At 37.4% G+C, this 22,512-nt stretch overlaps 2 protein-coding genes across 2 annotated transcripts; both read right to left on the reverse strand.

Moving 5' to 3' along the window:
- Positions 1-10,186: 10,186 nt before the first annotated feature.
- Positions 10,187-11,533, reverse strand: LOC111878037 (nicotianamine synthase). Its single transcript, XM_023874554.3, has one exon. It carries the CDS (start codon positions 11,355-11,357, stop codon positions 10,377-10,379), a length of 981 nt encoding a protein of 326 aa, XP_023730322.1. The 5' UTR covers positions 11,358-11,533; the 3' UTR covers positions 10,187-10,376.
- Positions 11,520-21,156, reverse strand: LOC111877973 (uncharacterized). The gene is made up of 3 exons (XM_023874472.1): positions 21,048-21,156; positions 20,729-20,976; positions 11,520-11,528 (listed from the first exon to the last, which is right to left on the reverse strand). The coding sequence occupies exons 1-3, from the start codon at positions 21,154-21,156 to the stop codon at positions 11,520-11,522; spliced, it is 366 nt and encodes a 121-aa protein (XP_023730240.1).
- Positions 21,157-22,512: the final 1,356 nt, after the last annotated feature.

The raw sequence follows: 22,512 nt of genomic DNA on the forward strand, positions 1-22,512 counted from the left end.
ATTAGATCGAGCGATTTTTAGCCAACACGACCTAAACGAGAATCGGAGATCTCGTTAAAAGTAGCATAATGAGAAAAAGATGGGCGAAAACGGACGTTGGATGAAGAAGTTATGAGAATTTAACGGACCAATCCTGTCCCGGCCTGTTAATAATATAACTTTTAAAATAGAGTCAAAATTAGCCGACGGAGTCTAAACGAAAGTTGTAGAGTATGTTCCCACATTCGCGTGGATATAAAGAACGTCGAAAACGGAGCTCGTATGCGAAAGTTATGATTTTTAGAAGTCGAGAATGCAATTTGTGAAATCTGTTGCTTGATCGATGACGTGGCTCAATCTTGACCGTCGCTTGCTGATCATGGCTCGCTTCGGATGAAGGACACGTCGCCTCGCATTACGCCCAACGTCCGAAGTCTGTATGCCCCGCATACCCTCGCTCTGATCTGCTCCGAGTGTAAGACAGCTGGAGGCTCGCTGGCAACCTTATCCGATGACTACGCCCCGCGTAGGTTCGAGGTACGCCCAGTGTACCGAGGCCTCGCAGACTATAAAAGGGGGGTCGAGGCAGCTTCATTTTTCACTCCAAATTCCACTCTCTCTAGCTTCTTTCTCTCTCTAAGTGCCCTAAACCCTCCTAAACCCTAGATAAGGCCCCTAGCACCCTAAGGAAGCCCCGAGGCTCCCGGAGTCCCGAGAAAAAGAGTCTTTCGGTTTCGAAACGCTATTCCAAATAAAGTCCGGTTTTCTTTAAAATCCGCTGTAAGTGAGCTACGCTTACGCAATTTTTAATATAGCTTTCAAATAGTTATAGGAATGTTATTAGGTCCTTAAAATAATTATTTGGGCTATTATTATGAGTTATATTGAGTGTTAGTTAACACTTATATAATAATAATAATAATAGTCAGACTATTACTTTGTCGCGGTTATCGTTAGACTAAACCCTAGTGGTATTGGTATTTGGTTTTATCGAAGGAAAATTGTTTTGAGAGTATCGAAGCGTTGTCCGAGTGCTGAGTCACCACCTTTCATGTGAGTGCATAGTTACTTTCAGCTTACACATATATATGAAGTATTTTATATAAATTACGTGCTATGTGTGCATATTATCTGAATACTTGCTATCTATGCTGGATGAACATTGTTATACATGTTTTCAATGATTTAAATTGTATATGTATTTTATATCTACGAAAATGTTGGGGTAAAACATGGGTAGATGTAATAGGTGATGTGTGATAAAATGATGAGAGGCCTCGATGTTGATGTTGTTGATTCTGTCATCTAGCGGAGTATGGATGACGACCACAGACTCTTCTTGACAGTCCAGTGGAACACTAGCAGGCTCGCAACCTGTAGGTGTTTGTGAACGATGTGTTCACTGGTGTACTCCATCCCCCACTTGGTTGCCTTTAGGACATTTATTGCTGAGGAATCCCCTTAGCAGTAGTGTCTATCCCGATGATGATCCTTAGGCTAGGTCCCTTATGATAGGTGCTTAGGGACGTAAAGTGAGGATAACGGGAATGTGTAATCGGGTTATTGTTGATTGATGAAATTAATAAACTTATTTATTGTGGGTTGAAAACGCTATGTGCTCACCAGGCTCCCCAGTCTGACCCACTCAGTTTCTTGTATTACAGTTAGTAGCGCATGAGCATAGATGTGATGTTTTGGATGAGGGATTACGGATATATAGGCCTATAGATACAAAATAATGTAGTAAGGTTTATATTGTACTGTTTATGCTTTTGATCTGTATCAAACATGACATCCCAAGTCTTTTAATGAAATACATTTCCTTGGAAATGCTTTTGATAAATCTTTATCATATTTTGTTTTGGGACAAATTCCGCAACACTTTTATTTAAACTGTTACTCTGATTTTCAAAACAAAGCATAAACAAAATCGGTCTTTTCAGGCTGTGAAAATGGGGATGTCACAGATGTCGGGCGGGGCCCGATGCAGTTAGTATGCTTGATGTCTTCGTGATTCTTGCATGTGTATGGTTATGTGTTCCAGACCTTGGTCCGATGTCGTGGCAAGCCCGAGGAATGTTAGCTTTCTTGTTATGCTTATGTCTATGTTTATGTTTATGTTATGCTCATGATATGTATACCGGACTTCGGTCTAATGCCGGACCTCGGTCCGATGCTGGGTGGGGCCTGATACCGGATTTGTCCGATGCCGGGCGGGGCCCGATGTAGTGGGCTAGGCCCAATATGTGATTATGTGTGTAGTATGTGGTAGCTTGGTAAGACTCATTAAGCTTTGTGCTTTCAGTTTACAGTTTTGGTTTCAGGTATTTCCGCTAGAAAAGGAAAAGGCTCGGGATGATCGCATGGCACAAACCACATTTTCAGCCTGGGATTGTTTTGGACTCTGATATTTACTCATATGATTTTTGATACAATATTTTACATGATGTTTTGAGATACATGGTTCTTGATTTTTGTTATGATGATGGATGATTTATGGTTTTTGAAAGGGTCAATATATTTGGTTTGGGCTAGGCATTAATGCATGGATGATTTAGAGTTGTTCTTATTGTGTTTTGGACATCTTATGTGTTTTTATGAGTTTTCGGTCAAGGTAGGTTTTCGGTCAAGCTTTGATCGAAAACCTGTTTTCGGTCTTTATGTGTTACTTTATGTGTAATTATGTTTCTAAATTATGTATCTTTTTTTTTCTTTATGGTTGATCAAATCTGATTGGTTCATGGTTTCTTTGATTGCAGAAAGTAAATAATTGAAGGGGGTAAGAATGATATAGATGAACTTGTTGTGACTGGTCAGATGGGGACGATGAACAACAACAGAAGCCTAACAAAAAGTAGCCTGCGTTAAACCTACTCCCTCTTTCTTTCTTTCATCTATGCTCAAAAACATTTGTTAGAAAAACAGAACTGTTACCATTTGGAACTGATACTTGAAGTTCAAAATGGAAATTGATATGGAATTTGTTGCTACGTATAGCATCGAAGACTTTGGTTACATGATTCATATGAATATATGAGTTATATATTATCAAAGCTTAGACTTTATGTTTGAATTTTCTCTGTAAGAAATTATGTGCAGATAAAGTACCTGATGTATCAGATCTCTTTCTTCTCTTCATTCCCAATCAGAATAAACAAGTATGTTTTCTCCTTGGTTTATGATAAATATTACAGTATTACTCATGATTATGGAGAAGTGTTGGAAGTTATTACTCTTTCATAGTTAAAAATGAAAACTACAAACTTTCTAATCTTGAGTTTATTCTTCCAAATTCAGTTCGCTGCATTGCAACCAGTTAACTAGAGAAATACCACTATAAGCGGGCAACACAACTACTCTCACAAAACTGTAAGTTCATATTATTTCCTGGCCAATTATGATTTTTGTTTTATGTGTTTATATTAAAAAAAATATATTTACTCTAAAATATTAAAATTCAGGATCTTGTCTTCAACCCAGATCACTGGTACTGGGAGGCTGCCAATTAATTCTTTGGCCAACTAGGAAATGTAACAAATTTGTAAAATCTTTGACTTTCTTAGATTTTTCCATTATTTCAAGGCTAAAATTTATAACAATTTTCTTTTATAATGCAGTAGGATAAACAAAAACAACTTTATTAGAGCGATATTTGAAAAATTAACAGAAACACAGATATGAAACAAAAACAACCCCTCCGTCCCACGCGGTGCGTGGGCATTCATGCTAGTTACAATGAAAAAAACATATATATAGAAAAGCTAAATAGGTTAAACTTTACTAAAGGGTTAAAGGGCCAAACATAATGTCCAAACCAAAAAAAGGCCGAATAGATTTATTAGGCTAAGAAGGGCCTCGAGTAGGATGACTTTTAAACCCAAAATTGAATATTGAATATTATATAATTGTTTGTTTTGTTACCATGTTTATTGCTAGGTTTTATATAATAAAATAATCTTGCCGTTAGAAAAGAACAAACAAAAGGCTATTTCATTATGTTACATTGATAAATCCAACTTAATAAATAAAAGATTTTTTTTTTTTTTTTTTTTTTAAATATCAATTTGAATTTAACACATATTATTTTTTATTATTCTTAATAATTTTTTTACCACTTGTTATTTTTTTTTTTGTGTTTTCCATTTTCATTTAATTGAAAAATCATTAAATTAATTAATGACAATGCCAATAACATCCGCATATCCTTTTTTAATTTGCTATATATAAGACACTATTTACATGAGTTTACACATTTTAATTAAAATGATTGATCCTATTCTTTTGACGTTATGATTTTTATTGAAAAAAAAAATACGGTAGACATATTTTATATATTATAGAGTGCAAATTATTTTAAGACAATATTCACATTTAAAATCCAAATTATTATGTTTAATATAATCTATATATTTTTTTGTGTTTTTCCAAAGTTTGTTATATATATTGTAATTTTGTCTTTGTTTTTTAAAATAAAAAAATATATCAAGTAATTGAAGAGTTCTACAATAGTTTGTGGGTGTTAAATAAATAAAAAATTCATATAACTTATAAGATGGAATTTTTGAAGATATTAGTTTCAAACTCTTGAAAATGACATAGCCAAGTTTTATGATGCTGAAACATGCATCGTTTTGTTAGGTTCTAGAGTAGGACATGCTATTTATATATGGTCACCGAATATCTGAGTTTTTGGTAAAACACACAACTTGATTTACACCTCAATTGCCCCACATCTAGAGATAAGGCTCCCACACCAATGAAACGGGTCAATAATTCCAAAAAGGGAAATGGATGGCATTGAAAACATAAAATTTCTCTTGGTGAATATTGTTTGACATACTTTTTTAATATGCTTTCGGTAACAAAAGTTTCCTTCTTGATAAGGTTATTCCACAGATGTTCTCATATGATAACATCAATATTAAGAAAAATATATTTTAATTATTTTTGAGAAAACGGATCAGATACCTCTTTAACTTACATCTATGAAAAAAGTAGCTCCAATACCCTTAGATTGACGATACCAACAAAATTTATTATTAATAAAATAATATAAAATGGCAACTATTTGAAGCGAGTCGATATTTCATGATGCATAGATCTACTATAGTAGAAGTTGACATTATCACTTCTTTTAATACCATTTTTTTTTTGTCATATAATGCTTTAACTTGATTTATTTAAAAGGAAAATCGTCATAAAAACCTTTATATTTGTTAAAAAACATTCGGTTCATTTTAAGCTCGTTTTTATGTTCATAAATGTCATTATATTTGCCAAATTGTTAGATTATAGGTTTAAATGAGGTTACCATGATATTAAATTGGCAAGATAAATCTTAAATTTATAATTCATTTATGTTTTTACCAAAAAAAATTCTTTATTTTATACGTATTCATGTAAAAAAACATATTTATATACGAAAAAAATGTTGTGTTCATAATAGCATTTTTGTAATAACAAGGACCATTTTTGTAATAAATATTTCATGGTCCGTTAATGTAATTTTGTTTTCCAAGAAAGCATTCATCATAGTATATTGTTATTTTAGTTGTATTCATAATGGCTTACAAGTACAATGCTATTATTAAATTTTATACATACATACATATTTGGAATGACGACTTGTGTCAACAAAAACCCCTTTACATATTTCAGCTAAGGCCCCAAAATCGAATCATTCAATAGGGCAGACACGACCCCATAAGGATTCCAGGGGAAATTTCCCCACATGTGGGCCTATTAAGATGGTTTGACAAGGATCAAACTCCCCAACCCAGACCTCACATGGTTATAAAACCTGGTGCCTCTTCCCAGGTAGCTAGGCTGTAAGTTATTGACATTACATTTTATATGTGTATGTGTTTCTTTGTATGTCCGTGTTTGTATGTGTATGTGTGTGTTTCTTTGTGTTCGTATGAGTATTAACATACTTTTAATTATCCAACTTAAATACGCATCTCATCCAAATACATTGCTATCCAACTTATAACATCAAATGAACATGGCCGATAACAAAGCAAGTTTCTTTGTGTTTGTATGTGTATGTGTGTGTTTCTTTGTGGGCGTGTTGGGTTAATCGGATTTATGAGTGCATGAGTATTTTGGGAAAAACCTTTTTATTTTAAGTATTTGATTTAGATTAGGAAGTTGTCTGTTTGCTTAACAAGTATTAGGTATTGGTTTAGGTTATTATTTTCATTAGTATAAAGAAGGACATGTATTCGTTAGTTTAGATAGAGATTTACAACAATAAAATCATTTGTCATAGTTTTTCCTGTTCCTCATTTGTTTTGGTCTTGGGCATCAACGTATTACCAGTTTAATATCTTACACTTGGTATCAGAGCCTAGGGCTCGTGAAGGCGTAGGGTGGCTGGTTTGAGAGTCAGTTTTAAGAACACTTTAGTCTTTTGCTGCGGGGGCAGACGCAGCGGGAACCATGTTCAGTTTAAGGAGGTGTGGATTGTTTTTGAGCGGGAGTTGAAGTATCTTAATAGTAACCCCGATTTCTCTTAATCGGGCTTATGAGAGACTAACGGACATGAAGACGTCAAATTACGCGGCATTGATTCAGTTCGTTTTACGGGTGATGGAAGAGGTAAATGTGGTTGTGACCTTGTCTTGTTGTTCGGTGGAAAAGTGCTCTCTAAACAACTTGATTAAAGAGGTCGGGATGGTGAACAAAAGGATTGCATAGTTCTTGATCGGTTTGTTCGTGATAAGGGGATACCAACATAGATGCGTGAAAAGCAGGCGGGAAGGATCCATCAAAGCAGATAGCTTTAGATTCAGTTTGTTTGGCAGATTGAAAGAAAAGGGTGAAGCGGATGGCTTTGTTTTCTTAGTCGGTGGAGATGGCTCTTTGAAGAACGATAATCGAAACAAAGGAAGTGATTGGAAAAACAACATAGTGTGAACGTTATGGCGGTGGAAGTTCAAATCGGAAGGCTTTGGATCTGGCCGGGGAGAGGTCGTAAATCAGGGAAAAGTCTAGATGGTAATGAACGTATCCAACGAGATGTCATGGTACATGTTACGTGTGTTGTGACCAATAAAAAGGGTACGGATGACTTTGGACGTGACCGAGATGGAGGTCGGGTGTCCAGGAAAAGTTAGGATGGTTCGAAAAGGTGATTAAATGTTGTAGTGAATGAGATGTATGACCAATCCGATTAAGGGGGTGACTGTTGGGTTAATCGGATTTATGAGTGCATGAGTATTTTAGGAATTTTTATTTTATTTTAAGTATTTGATTTAGATTAGGAAGTTGTCTATTTGCTTAACAAGGATTAGGTATTGGTTTAGGTTATTGATTTCATTAGTATAAATAAGTACATATATTCGTTAGTTTAGATAGAGATTTACAACAATATAATCATTTTGTCACATTTCTTAAATTAATGAAAGTTATTAATAAATTTAATTTGGAGTAAAATGTATTTTAAAATATTAAATTAATGTATATAAATTAATTTACATTTCTTAAACTAAACTTCAATATTAATTAAATTACATCAAATGTACATACATACAATATAAATATAAAGTCTAAATAAAAATATTTTATTTAAAAATAGTAATTTTTTATTACATAATGACTAATAAAATATAATAATTATTTATCCATAAAAAATTATTTGTTAAAAGAACTATCTATAGTTGCCGTTTTACGTGGGCATACATCTAATATATATATATATATATTCTCAATTAGGATATTTATTGTGATGTATATGTGAAATTGTGAAGTTGAAACGACTTGTGGACAATGAAGAAGGAGTTGTCCCTTCGGCTTTCTTAAAAGATGGAATTAAATTTTAAATTTAGAAAAGAAAGATAGCCCCCAATAGTCCCGTATTATATAAATAGTGCGACAAATAATGAGGTAGTGGATCTAAAATCTAAGATATCGGATGATTTGATTACCGAATAAGATAATAAAAAGAAAATCATAATCAAGTTTTTCATTTTGAATATGCAATGGAACTTATATATGTAGACTATTAATCACTGAACATGATGATTAATAAATCATTCATAACATAACATAAATGAGTTTTTTGTGTGCATAAATAGCTAGAGTCCATTTGTAATTTTGTATAAAACTAAACGGTTTCAGTAATAATAACTTAAATAATAAAATAAAATTCAAATTATCATTCGTTTCTCTACACAAAAAATATTTAGTAATATATTTTCAGATGTATTAGCCGACACTGTGAATGCTTGTATAAAATTTGCACTTTAAGCCGAAATTAATTGCCTAAAAGAGTTGCTTTCAAATGTTTTTACAAAAATGGGGTAATTTTTAATGCTCCCACTCACAAACAAGAGATTTATTTGCAATTTTCACTCATAAAATATATATATGTTTAGTCGTTAGACTTGTGTCATATTTTTGTTTATATATTTTATTTTGAATATTTTAATTTGGACCGTTATCATATTAACTGTACAAATTTATATATAGTGAATATATAATTAGAAATTTTATAATTTTATAACAAATTATACTATCACAAAAATCTTCTCAAGAATACCTTAAAATGATATATACCATATCCAATATATTACAATATTGTGAAATTACAATATCGATTAGACACATGTGACTACAACATAAACTACAACATAAAGTAACATGAAATTATTGGAGAAATCAAATGCAAAATTACAAAAAAATTGAATAGAAAAATGTAATTAAGATCAATAAACGATTAGAAGTTCACAATGAATTAGATCTTGATTGTGAATTTGACCGCTTCACTTTCTTATGTTATTAGTATATGATATAGTTGACATCTACGAGGTTCATCAAGATAATAAAGCATCAATCTTATTACGGAATTAATTTACATGCCTTCAACCCCGACTAACAAGACAACTCTATAGTAACATAACCAATATTATAATTTAACTCTAACCAATAATATATGTTAGGAACTGATGTGAAAGCATAACATAGTGGTACTTTTTCAAAAATTACAAACATAACTATTTGATAATTATGGTTGTTGATAAGCTCGTTTATAAGGATCGGTTTCAGTAATATCCCTAAAAAAGTCGGTTGTTTATCAGTGGACCACAAAAAATTACCCTATTGTTGCAAAATAGTTTTGAAACGAAAGAAACTCCCGCTTTCAAACACAGAGAGACCCAAAATCTCAAAATAACAAGTAACCAAAAAACCAACACAACTAAGGCTATTACGTATGAGCAACCGCGTTCCACGTTATTAATTATATGTTATAACATGAAGTGGGAGTGGTGTACCCCATGTTATTACATGTTAGGATGTTAAGAGGAGAGAGATAGAGAAAAAAAGGAAAAAATGATTTGATTGAATTGGATGTTATCTCTCGATCCCGTTACCACATCCTAATAGCACCAAACGGAGGCAGTGTTGCACTGAGTTTTTAGGCGTTTTTAGCTAATAACGGGAACTCCTAGCAGTCAAACAAAACTAACCTAAATTGGTTTATACAGAAAGTACGTATTTGCCCCTGATTTTTGGTATCAGTTTTACATCACTTTATTCTTCCATTTTCAATGACTTTTTCAAACCATGTTAAATTTATCTTTCATCTTTCAAGAGCAATGTACAAGTCAATGTAGCACAACGTACAGGAGAGAGAGAGAGAGAGAGAGAGAGAGAGAGAGAGAGAGAGAGAGAGAGAGAGTAGCAGCATTGTGTGCCCGTTGTTGGCCGCCTTAGCTCCCCTCACACATTTGGGGAGGTATAACACATGGCCTAAGAAGTACAAACTGTACTTTTACTTATTGCTCATACAACATCAAATCTATGGACAGTATTGGGGTAGTAAACAAATACATAAAGAAGAAGTATTATCGATCATTTAGTTTTGAAGTGAAAATGATGGATTAAAAATGAATTTATAAGACCAATAAACTTGTTCTAAGTTACATGATCATCGCAAGTGTGCAACCTCTAAACGCAACATGTTTGCTTATAAAGGAAGAGGCAAATACAAATCAAGATAATTATATACATGTACAATTATACTCGTTATATCCCAGACCACTAAAAGGCTGTTACCATTGAGGGTTTGTGAGTTTTTCTACCTTTTTGATCGATTGGAAAGCTATTGTATAAAACATATTGTTCTATCGTTAATAAGGAGTGTACGACTTTGAAAACATCGTACTAAAAAAAAAGAAAAAATAGTAAACATCTAAAGAACGACTTAAACATAACCTAGCTAGGGTTCTTTTATTTCTGCAAATTTTTATACGATTACACAAAATTCAAATTTACTCACATATGTTAGACATGCATACAAAGGTTTATAACAAATAAAATCATAGAGTGATAGGTTTTTGTGGGGGTCGATTGAGAGGAGCTGATATTTGGAGAAATTTTTTCTTTACCACCATCTACTCGTCAACTGCCAACTCCTCAATCATGTGGTTAAGGGGATTGTTAAACATTTGGAACTCACAGTACTTGCAACTTGAAGGAATGATGGACTCATTAATCCCCAATTGATGATGATGATGCTTATGAGCAATGTTTGAATTCATAGGAGACTTACGTGAGATCACAACAGAATTAATAACATCATCATCGGGGTGGAAAACTGAGAGAACTTCAAACCCTCGAAGATCTTGAGGTTCAACGACAGGGTAAAGAAAAGCTCGAGCACCATGAGCACTCCTCAGCATCAGGATGGAACCTGGAGTCATGTACGCAGCCAGATGTTGGACCACTTTAAGCTTCTCAACGATGTCCATGCCCACAAGTGCAGCCAGAAAGATCACATCATATGTCTTCAACTCATCTGTCACATCCATTATATCGGTGGTGTGGAAGATCATCCTTCGTGACAAGTCAGGATCAGGCGCAACTAGGCAAGAAGCCATAGAGTTCGCCAAACTGTCAATGTCATAGTTATGAAAAGTTGTCTCCTTGAGATGATAAGAAGCCAAGACGATCGAAGTAAGAGGCAAGGGACCAGACCCCACGAAGGCAACACGATTTGGGGGCCATGATTGAGCCGAACAGTGTTCACTGAGGATGTCATATTCGAGACGGCTAAGTTTGAGGTAATTGGAGTAGTATGGGAAAACATCCAGATGGTGAAGAGGGTTTTGGAAAGTGGCTAAAAGGGTGGAGAAATGAGCCTCTAAATGGCCTTCGGCTTCACCACACAGTCTAATGAGCTTCGACCTTATTTCTTGAATATCTTTTGGCAAAGTTAAGATGTTGACGGAAGAGGGAGGGATGCATGTGAGGACTAATTGGGAGAAGAGGGTGTCGACATCTTTGGAGGGTTTGAGGGTTTCAAGCTTTGAGATTTTGTCATAAATCTGGCACACTTTCTCTACCAGAATGTTGCGTTCTTGGATTGAACCCATGTCGACACTATGAGGAGAGGTGCTTTAGGGCTATAGATTCTAAAATCGAAAGACTCAAAAAGCTCTGCAAGTTCAGAAGCAGAACCAATCGTGCTTATTTGTGCGATATTGGCAATGGGAATTGTGCCCTATTTATTGGCACATGTGGGTCTCATCCAACATCTACTTAACCTGAGAATGGAAAAAAAGAGAAAAAAAAACATCTATTTATTCTATAAGTTATATAATTAAACAAAATTATTTTCGATCAATTTATATATTTTGGTGTTTATAACTATAACAATTACATAGATTAAATTCATGCAAAATTTTAATCAAATTAAATATAGTTCAACTTAATTGTCATATTAATTAATTACATCACTATAACCTATGAGCTGATCTGCTTATGTTTCGACAAGATTCGTTAATATTATAATAAAAGATATAGGGTTAAATATTTTATTTGAATATATAGTTTATAGAAATTATCTAAAAAGAAATATCACTTTTTATCACGTATAAAAATAAAGACGACCACCATCTTTTTCTTTCTTTCTTTTTTGATGATTAGATGTTTTTGTTTGGACGAGAGGATTATTACAAAATATGGTTGTATGAATCGAAAGCAACAAAATAACTGGTTATTCTTTACATAATTTTTTAAAACAGTTGGCCGATTTCAAAAGAAAACTGTAATTGTAAAAAGTTAAAAACCATTACATATGATAAATTTAAATATTGGTAGCCATTAGGGTTGAATAAGTTCAACAAAAGTATAGAACTATTCTTTACTTGTAAAAATTGAAGTAAAACTATTCACAATTTTCGTTACTTTTTTTAGTTCTTAATTAGAACACAATAATTATTTTATGAATAGAATCAAATATGATCATTATGTTTGTTTTTCACATTTTATATTACAACAGTAGTACAGTAGTACACATTATACCTAATACAAACATTCAACCCTAATGGTTTTACAATTAATTAGTATGACAAATTCTTTTACCAATAAATTAATCTTTCATCTGAACAATTAATGTATTATTTTAATATTTTATGCAGTTTACACGAAGAATAAAGCTTTTTTTTTTCGATTTCAAATCATTAAAGTCTATATAAGTTCAATATATATATATATATATATATATATATATATATATATATATATATATATATATATATATATATATATATATTGTTTAAAGAAAGTTAATTATATGCAAGTAAATATATGTGAATATAAAAAACATTTCCTGAATTTAATATATGTGGAGATTCGTAGTGATTTAGTCGTGGAAGTTTCAATTTCCTTGAAATTTTCACTTGTACTTTTCGTCTATGTTACACAACCATTTAGAGGTTATCATTATTTTGTCATCGTGTTTAATTTAATATCAATATCCATTCCAAAATGTAACATCAAAGCCTCCTTGTTTAGTAACCGTATCAAAAATCAAATAGATGATGCATTAACGATGATATTTTTAGTTTATATTAACTTTTTCATGAATTATTTACCAATTGATAGATAGTAAATTGAAAAGGAGAGTTTGAATGACGGGATGATGCATGTAATAACTCCTAATATGACAACGAGAAGATAAAAATAGGGATGATTAGAGGTTCGAGTATAATGATATTTTTGTGGAGTTCTTACACCTAAAATATTAGGATATTAGGTATTGATTTATATATATTGGTAGAGTGTTATCATTATTATCCAGGGATATCAGATATGTTTTTGCGGTGGTCAACTTTCACAACAAAAAAGTCACTATTAGCGATGACAACAATCGCTGCAAAAAGGTCGTCCCTATTTCTTCATAGATAATACTCATAAAATGTCGCTAGTGGTATCGTCTAATAGTTGTCGTAGCTAAAAGCTAACGTCGTCGCAAAGGCCGTTGTCGTTATTAAAGTCCCGACAACCGGTCAGAGTTTTTCTCGGCCAAGGTTCCTGGTGGCATATGTCGTCGCAAAAAGCTTTCACCGCTGCTAATGCTTTATTTTTTATTTTTAATAAAATTTATATGTTATATTAGTTTATATTATAAAAATACAAAATCTACAAAAATACAAAAATTATAATTTAAAAATCCACATTACATAAACATCAAATACCATAAAACAAAATATACCATATTACATAAACGATCTTTGTTGGCGGTCTTAGAATCGTTTGAAAAAGGATTATACAAAGGTGTTAATCTCTCCAACAATGACCCGAATCTCTCAATCTTTCAATATGCATAATTGCAGACGATGCAATCTTTCTTAGGGAATGGTCTAATGAGAATGTTCTTAATCTTCTTCGAATCCTTAGATGCTTCCATATCGCCTCCAATCTCAAAGCCAATCTTTCTAAAAGCAAGGTGATGGGTATTTGGGTTAGCAACTTAGATATATCCTCTATGGCTTGTCGGTTGAGTTGTGGGGTTAGGCCCCTACCTTTCTCTTAACTCGGTGTGTCAGTTGGGGCTAAAATGTCTAGAAACTTGAGTAGGCTACCCGTGATTGAAAATTTCCAAAAGAAGCTCTCATTATGGAAGGCATGTAACTTATCCTTCGACGGCAGGTTAATCATTTATAAGAATGTGCTTGGCAGCCTTGCTACTTACTTTTTTTTTTTTTCGTTCTTCAAGGCACCTATGGGAGTGATTAAACGCCTTGAAAGTATCTGTAATAATTTTTTTGGGTGGAAGTTTGGACGACCACAAAACAACCCCGATTGCTTGGAAAAAAAAGTTATGAATTGCAAGCAAAATGGTGGCCTTGACATTAGAAGCCTTCATGCCTTTAATCTCGCTTTAATTGGCAAGTGATGGTGGCGCTTCAAAAATGAAGACAATGCTCTTTGTAAACGAGTTAGCCAAGGAATTCATGGTTGTGATGGTGGTATTGGTCGTGTTAGATCTACTAATGATAAACGTGGTATATGGAGAAACATTAGCCACTTGAACCTTGTGCTTGATCATAAAAACATCCACCTTGTAAACATGTTTCTATGGAAGAATCAAATGTGGAGTTGGAGTGAGGAACTTGATGGTAAATTCACTGTTTCCTCCCTTAGGAGGATTATCAATGCTAAAATTTTGACCAATTGTCCGCTCAAGACTGCTTGAAATAAAATTGCACTAGGAAAAGCTAATTTACTAGTTTGGAGGGCACGGTTGGGTAGATTACCTACTTGTACCAATCTTGAGCACACTAGAGTGAATGATGGTTCTCTTTTATGTCCCTTGTGCAATGCTAAACATGAAACAAAAGGTCACATTTTCATGGATTGCTCCACTGCTTTGGAGGTATGGTCTGCCCCTCATAATTGGTGGATCGATTTTCCTATTTATGCGACCTTGATTCAACATGCTTTCGCTCCCAAATGTGTCGTTAATAACTTAAAGAAGGAACACATGAACATTTTTGTTCATTTATTGGCGTTTTCATGGGTGATATGGACCTTTAATGGGATTGTATTTCGCAGCAAAACAAAGAACATCACTGTTCTTGTTAGCAAGGTTAAGGCTCTTGCCTTCCATTGGCTTAAAATTAGATCTAGGAGAGGCTTTATGTTAAATTGGAATAATTGGTATTTATATCCGATGGTTGAATGTCTTAATGTCTTGTAATCCTAGCTTCTTGCTAGCTTTAACCTTGGAATGAAATCTATATTCCTATTAAAAAAAGATCTAATCCAATCTATAAACGATCTAATAAACAAGAAATACTAATTGATACAACCCATAAATGATTTAATAAATCCATAATAACATCATCCATAACATAAAACAAGAAATAGTAGTCGTCACCCCCATCATTGTTTTCCGCATTGTCGTTGCTCACATTGTTGACATGGTTATTAAAAGAACGGATAATATCTCCAAATGTCGTCACCAACGTCCGGTTTTAGAGAAAAGCATTAACATCCACGTCCTATAAATTAAGTATATAAGTTAAAATATGAAACTCAAAAAAGACAAATTATTACTTAACAATTCATTCACAAACACATTAAGTCATTAAAAATTTAACAAAGTATCAAACTACCAAATCAATTAAGTTCTTAGCAATTTAACAAACTACCAAATTACCAAATTCATAACAAATGAATTAAGCACTTAACAAATAAGGAAAGTACCAAACTACCAAATTTACTATAATATACATCAAGTCCTTAACAATATAACAAAGTACAAAGCTACCAAATTCAATAAGAGTTTAATAAGTACTTGTGTTGGTTACGGTGCTTGTGACGGTGACTGGGACTGCCACTGAGATGGAGCACTTGTACCCATTGTGGAAGAAGGTTTATGCATGATGCCTCTCACATGTCCCCTTTGAGCACCCAACACCTTCTCATATATGTCTATCCTATCAATAGAGCTTAGATCACCACTAGAGGAGGTTATGTGATGCGTTTGTAAAGCAATCTCACCAACTAAAGTGTAACGACCCAAAATTTCAAAAGAAAATTTTCATTTTTAATTAATCAAACAAATTTCCATAAACCATAAAATCCCAAAACAATTGTTTTCAAATCCACTTACATTACAACTTTATTTAAAAACATCAGAGTGTCCCATAAAACATCAGTGAGAGAGTGCACACGCGCCATCAAGCCTTGCCCTTGCCCTTGGGCTCAGATGTACCTGAAACAAATCCACAAACTGTAAGATAATGCTTAGTGCGTTCCCCAGAGAATACCACACATACAATCCACATATCACATACCATATTAGCCATAAAAGCTACATATACCACATAAGCCATGCATACAACATATATTGATGCCCTAGAAACCCTCCAGGGTCTTACTCCGGGTGCCTTGGGAACCCCCCAAGGACATAGCCCAAGGATGCCCTGGAAACCCTCCAGGGTCTTACTTCGGGTGCCTTAGGAACCCCCCGAGGTCTTTACCGAGGATGCCTTGGAAACCCTCCAAGGTCTTACACCTAGTTGCCTCGGGAACCCCCCAAAGTCTTTCATGCAAATGTAACAAATAACAAGCATATCACATATTATATAACCCACTATCACATCACATAACAATTAATGGGCCGACCTTGGTGCCTTAGACCCATTGGTATGGTGAGGAGACTCACCTCTGTCTGTAGAATGCAAAGGCTGCTCTCCTAACAGTCCGTAGACACCCGTGCTGAACAATAATACCATTACTTAATGTTATGATCAAACACTATCTAAGTGGGGAACCCAAATCCCTAAGTCCTTTCATAAAATCCCAAAAGTTCTTCCTTAGTTAATGGGCCTCATGGCCCAATAAAGCCCAATCATAACATCCATCGTCCAAAATAGATAAACTGGCCCACTAACCCAAAACATGAACAAGCCCAATGACTAATTGAGGCCCAAAAGCTCAAAGGCCCAAAACAAATCCAAGTCCAACTGCTATGCATACGCTTAGCGTACTATCCTGGTACGCGCAATGTACCGAGTCCCTGGCCCTTACGCACAACGTACGCTAGGTTACGCCCTGCGTACTAATAGATTAAGCACTTTATCCATTAAGTGCTTAATACTCGATCTTCTCACGTCCAAAAGTCAGATCTAAGCTTATTAAAACGACCTAAGGCATAAAGTTGGCAACTTTATGCCTTTGCATGTCTCATATGTTCCTAACAACCCCATTAAGACCTTTTTAAGGATATTAATCTATGCATGGGGTTAAAACACCTGTCAAGACTTCATTTTTATGTTATGAATGGACCAAAGGACCTCAGATCTAACATTTCCAGCCTCTGGAGTTGCTCAACTCACAAGAGGAGGTCCAAAATCAACAAAAGGGACAAAACTAGAAAACCTTAACTAGATCTAATGAATAAGATGGAAAGATCAAAGCTTTATACTTGTAGAAGCTCCTCAAGGTGAACTAGGTGCAGATTCTTAAAGCCCAATGTCACTCCAAGCTTGCTTGAAAACTTCTCCTTCTTGAGTGGACACTAAAATGGCCACAAATGCACTTTCTAAGCTCAAAAATGATTTCACAAACTCTCTCTGGAGTAGGAAGATATAAGGCTAGGGAGGCTGTCTAGGGTTAGGTCCAAGATGCTTATGGATGTTTAAATAGGCCTCAAGTATGGAAATTAGGGTTTGGTCATTTGGCACGCACGCCCAACGTACTCCTGGTACACCCAGCGTACGTACTGCCCCTCCGTGATCCTCCTTGCAAAGTACGCTAAGCGTACCCATAAGTACGCCCAACGTACTTAAGGGACTTATTATGCTATATTTAAAATTCTTCAAGGGATTCAAGGTAATACATGATTTGGGAGTGTTACAACTCTCCCCCACTTGAACTAGACTTCATCCTCAAAGTTCGTAGCTGTGAATAGACCGGGATAATGCTCCCGCATCTCTTCCTCCGGCTCCCATGTCCATTTGGAGCCCCTACGGTGCTGCCATTGCACGTTTACCAACTTCACTTCCTTCTTCCGAAGACCCTTTGTCTTATTGTCTAAGATGGAAACCAGCCTCTCGATGTAGTTCAGGCTCCCATCTACCTGAATATCATCCAGTGAAATGACTGTGGACTCGTCAGTGACACACTTCCGAAGCTGAGACATGTGGAAGGTGTTGTGAATCTGGCTAAGCTCCTCTGACAGATCCAAACGATATGCCACCTTGCCCACCCGGGCCTTGATCCTGAACGAGCCTATGTATCAAGGCCCCAACTTGCCCTTCTTCCAAAACCTTATGATCCATTTCCAACGCGACATCTTCAGTAAGATAAATTCTTCCCACCTGGAACTCAAGATCTGATCATCGCCGGCCAGCATAACTTTTCTGACGGCTCTGCACGACCTGTAGTCAGTCGCGCACCTGATAAATCAGCCCGGTAGTCTTGAGCACTACCTCAATGCTCCCCATGACCCGGTGCCCAACCTCGTCCCAACAAACCGGAGTCCTGCACCTCCGACCATATAACATCTCGAATGGAGCTTAGTCGATACTGGCATGATAATTGTTATTGTACGAAAACTTTGCCAATAGGAGGCATGTGTCCCAACTCCCTACAAAATCCAACACACATGCTCGAAGCATGTCCTCCAGTGTCTGGATCGTCCTCTCGCTCTGGCCGTTAGTCTAGGGGTGGTACGCCGTACTAAAATGTAGTTGAGTGCCCAGTTCCTCGTGGAACTTCTTCCAGAACATGGATGTAAACTGAACATCCCTATCAGAGACTAGTGACACTGGCACCCCATGTCTAGCCACCACCCCTCGTAGATTCATGTCCGCCAACTTCTCCGTAGATATACTCTCAGAAATCAGAATGAAGTGGACACTCTTCGTCAGTCTGTCCACGATCACCCATATGGCGTCCACGCCCCTTGCCGTCCTCGGTAACTTCGTGATGAAGTCCATAGTGATCTCTTCCCATTTCCACATAGGAATGGGTAGCGACTGAACCTTTCCATGAGGCCGCTGATGCTCGGCCTTGACCTTCCTACACGTCAAGCATTGCTCCACAAACCAGGCGAACTCCCGCTTCATGCAGGGCCACCAATAACTTAATATCAAGTCCATATACATTTTCGTAGCCCCAGGATGTATAGAAAACTTAGACCTATGTGCCTCCTCTAATATCTTCTGTTTCACTCCTCCAGTCACCGATACCCACACTCGGCCACACTGTGTCAACATACCGCTGCTATCCTTGACAAACAAAGGATACTGACCCCGAATCCGCTCTATCTTCCAGTTCTCCTTATTTACCCCCTTGACCTGAGCCTCCTTGATTATATCCAACAATGGAGAGATCACGGTCATCCTCAAACAAACGTTCCCAATTAGGGATCCTACCGCCTTGCGGCTCAAAGCATCGGTCACCACATTGGCCTTCCTCGGATGGTATAAAATCTCACAATCATAGTCCTTCAGTACATCCAACCACCTCCTCTGTCGCATGTTGAGGTTCTACCGATCCATCATGTACTTAAAACTCTTGTGATCAGTATAGATGGTGCACCTCACTCCATACAAGTAATTCCTCCAAATCTTGAGGTTGAACACTACTGCCCCCAATTCTAGGTCATAAGTGGGGTAATTCGCCTCATGAAGCTTCAACTACCTCAATTCGTAAGCTATAATGTGCCCCCTCTGCATCAGTACTGCACCTAACCCTGAAATCGATGCGTCACAGTATACCACCAAATCAATTAACCCCTCGGGTAGTACTAAAACCAGAGCCTTGCATAACCTCCGTCTCAGGGTCTCAAAAGCCAACTGTTGATCCGTGCCCCACTGAAATGTCACATTCTTCTTGGTCAAGCGGGTCAATGACACGGAGAAATCCTGGATAAATCTCCGATAGTAGCCCACTAAAACCAAGAAGCTACGGATCTAAGACGCATTCTTCAGTACTTCCCACTGCATCACTGCCTCAACCTTGGCTGGATCAACCGAAATTCCCTCCTGGTTGATGATGTACCCTAAAAATTGTACCTCTCGCAGCCAAAAATCACAATTGGAGAACTTGGCATACAGCCTCTCCGCCCTCAGGGTCTCCAATACCTCCCTCAGATGCTGCTCATGCTGCTCCCTGGTCTTAGAATAGATCATGATATCATCAATAATAACGATCACCGACCGATCCAACATCGGTCTATACACCCTGTTCATGAGATCCATGAACACTGCTAGGGCATTGGTGAGCCCAAACGGCATCACCACAAACTCTTCATACCCATACCGAGTCCTGAAAGTTGTCTTCGGTATGTCTTCATCCTGAATCCGCATCTAATGATACCCCGACCGAAGATCAATCTTGGAAAACCAAGACTCACCCTGTAGCTGATCGAACAAATCATCGATCCGAGGCAACGGATAATGTTTCTTCACCTTTAGTTTGTTCAGCTCTTGGTAATCAATGCACATACTGTGTGATCTATCCTTCTTTTTCATGAACATGATCGGTGCTCCCCATGGGGAATTACTCGGATGGATGAACCCTCGATCTAGCAGCTCCTGAAGCTGCGTAGATAACTCCTGCATCTCAGGCGATTCTAACTAGTATGGTGCCTTCGCTATCGGAGCGGCACCCGGCACCAAATCGATGCAAAACTCCACCTGCCTCTCCGGAGGCATTCTTGGTAACTCTTCGGGAAAGACATCCTGAAATTCCTGTACTACTAGCACACTTCCCACATCCGCCGTGGTCTTAACCCTCGTATCTGGGATATAAGCCAAAAATCTCGTACATCCCTATTGCAGAAATCTCCTAGCCCTCGCAGCCGAACATAGAGTTGGCCCCTACAAGCCCCTCTTACCATGTATAACCATCTCTCTTCCATTTGGGTTTCGAACCCTCACCAACTGGTGCTCACAATCAATCATGGCCACTTGGCCCCCAACCAGTCCATTCTAACAATCACCTTTAGTCCCCACAACGGTATCAGAACTAGATCAACACGAAACCTCTCCCCAAGCACAATCAGGACATAGTCCCGATACACCCTCGCTGCGCTCACGGTGAGATCATCCGCAATCTCAACCTCAAGAGGGGAATCCAAATTCCCTGGCACATCCCGAAACTTCTTGCTACGTGCAAGAGATACAAATGATCGGGTAGCCCCAGAATCGAATAATACGTGAGCAGACATACCATTGACCAAAAAGGTCCCTATACATAAGCATGATATACACATAAGAAATGAAAATAAATAAATAAAGAGCAGGCAAATAAGTACATACTAGCCACGACGTCTAGCTCTGCCCGAGCCTCCTCGGTGGTCAACTGAAACGCACGGCTCCTCACCGCCGGAGCATCCGCCTTTGCAGGGCGGTTGTCTATGATCCTCATCGTGGTGGGTGCGGGCGCCACCACTACTCCTCCCCCTCCCTGTAACCTTGGACAATCGGCCTTTTTATGATTAGTCTGGTTGTAGTGGAAACAAATCAAGCCCTTCTTGGGGTAATCTATCCTCACATGGCCCTGTTGATTACATGTATAACATGTAAGATCCGTCCCCATGCAAACTCCACCATGAGATCTCCCAAACATGGCACATCAGCCACGGCCCTACTGGCCCCTACTCGATGAATCCGAGGTCTTAGGCTTTTTAGCATGGCCCACTACTGTCTGAACCTGCTCAGGCTTCCGCTTGCCGCAGAAGTCCAACTCCATCTCCCACTCACGGGCTATCTCCACCATCTCATTCAGGGTTTTGCACCGTGTAAAGCTCACAAACTCTCGGATATCATCCGTTAGCATAGAATGATATATTTCCCGCCTCATATCCTCATCTGTTGCGTATTGTGGGATCAACAAAGCTTATTCCCGAAACTTGGCGGTGATATCCGCCATAGTCTCGGTGGTCTGCTGAAGGTCATGAAACTCCATCACAAGCCGTTGCACCTCAATAGGTGGTGAAAATTCCACATCAAATCGCCGAACAAACTCGGCCCACGTCATCTCAGCCACATCGGCTGCTCCCACCTGACTAGTATCCTTGCCATACCAGTCTCGAGCTCTGTCCCTCAGCATACAAGAAGCAAAACCCACCTTTGCCGCATCCGAGAAAGAACTCATGTGCTGGGTGTTCTCGATATCCGCCACCCAACGCCGGCTAACAATGGGGTCCCTTTCACCGAAAAACTTCGGCGCTCTGCACGCCTTGAAACTCCTGGAATGAGGGAGTTCGGGCCCCAACCTGGCCTGTAGCAATCTCGGCTCTGAATGCCCTAAGCCTCTCCTCCATAATCTCCATCATACCCTCCTTGACCGTCCCAAAGATGACTGGGGTAGCGTCAAGGATGCCCCTCGTAACCTCGACTGCAATAAGCTCATGCAGACTCTCGTCAATGACATCGGTAGTGTCACCTGATCTAGCCCCAGATCCAGATCCCGATCCTGACCCCCTACTCCAAATCGTGTCACCACCATACTATATTGCAATACCGCAAAACATAATGATTAGGATGTCCATAACAGGGATCTTACCACACTGGTCCTCCTTAGAGCTCCCAGGTCTAACATTGGTTCGGGTACAGGTCCTATGCTTTTAGTAGTACGGGCCCAATACTACCTTCTGCACCTACCTGTACCTTTCCTAAAGGATCTACCTGATAAATCCAATTCGTCCCAAAATAAACCATATTACCGCATATCTCAAATCCTAGGCTGTCCTAAGATTTTCTCTACTCACATCAATCAGAC

Source organism: Lactuca sativa, chromosome 5, assembly GCF_002870075.4.
Source record: "Lactuca sativa cultivar Salinas chromosome 5, Lsat_Salinas_v11, whole genome shotgun sequence".
NCBI classification, from domain to species: Eukaryota; Viridiplantae; Streptophyta; class Magnoliopsida; order Asterales; family Asteraceae; genus Lactuca; species Lactuca sativa.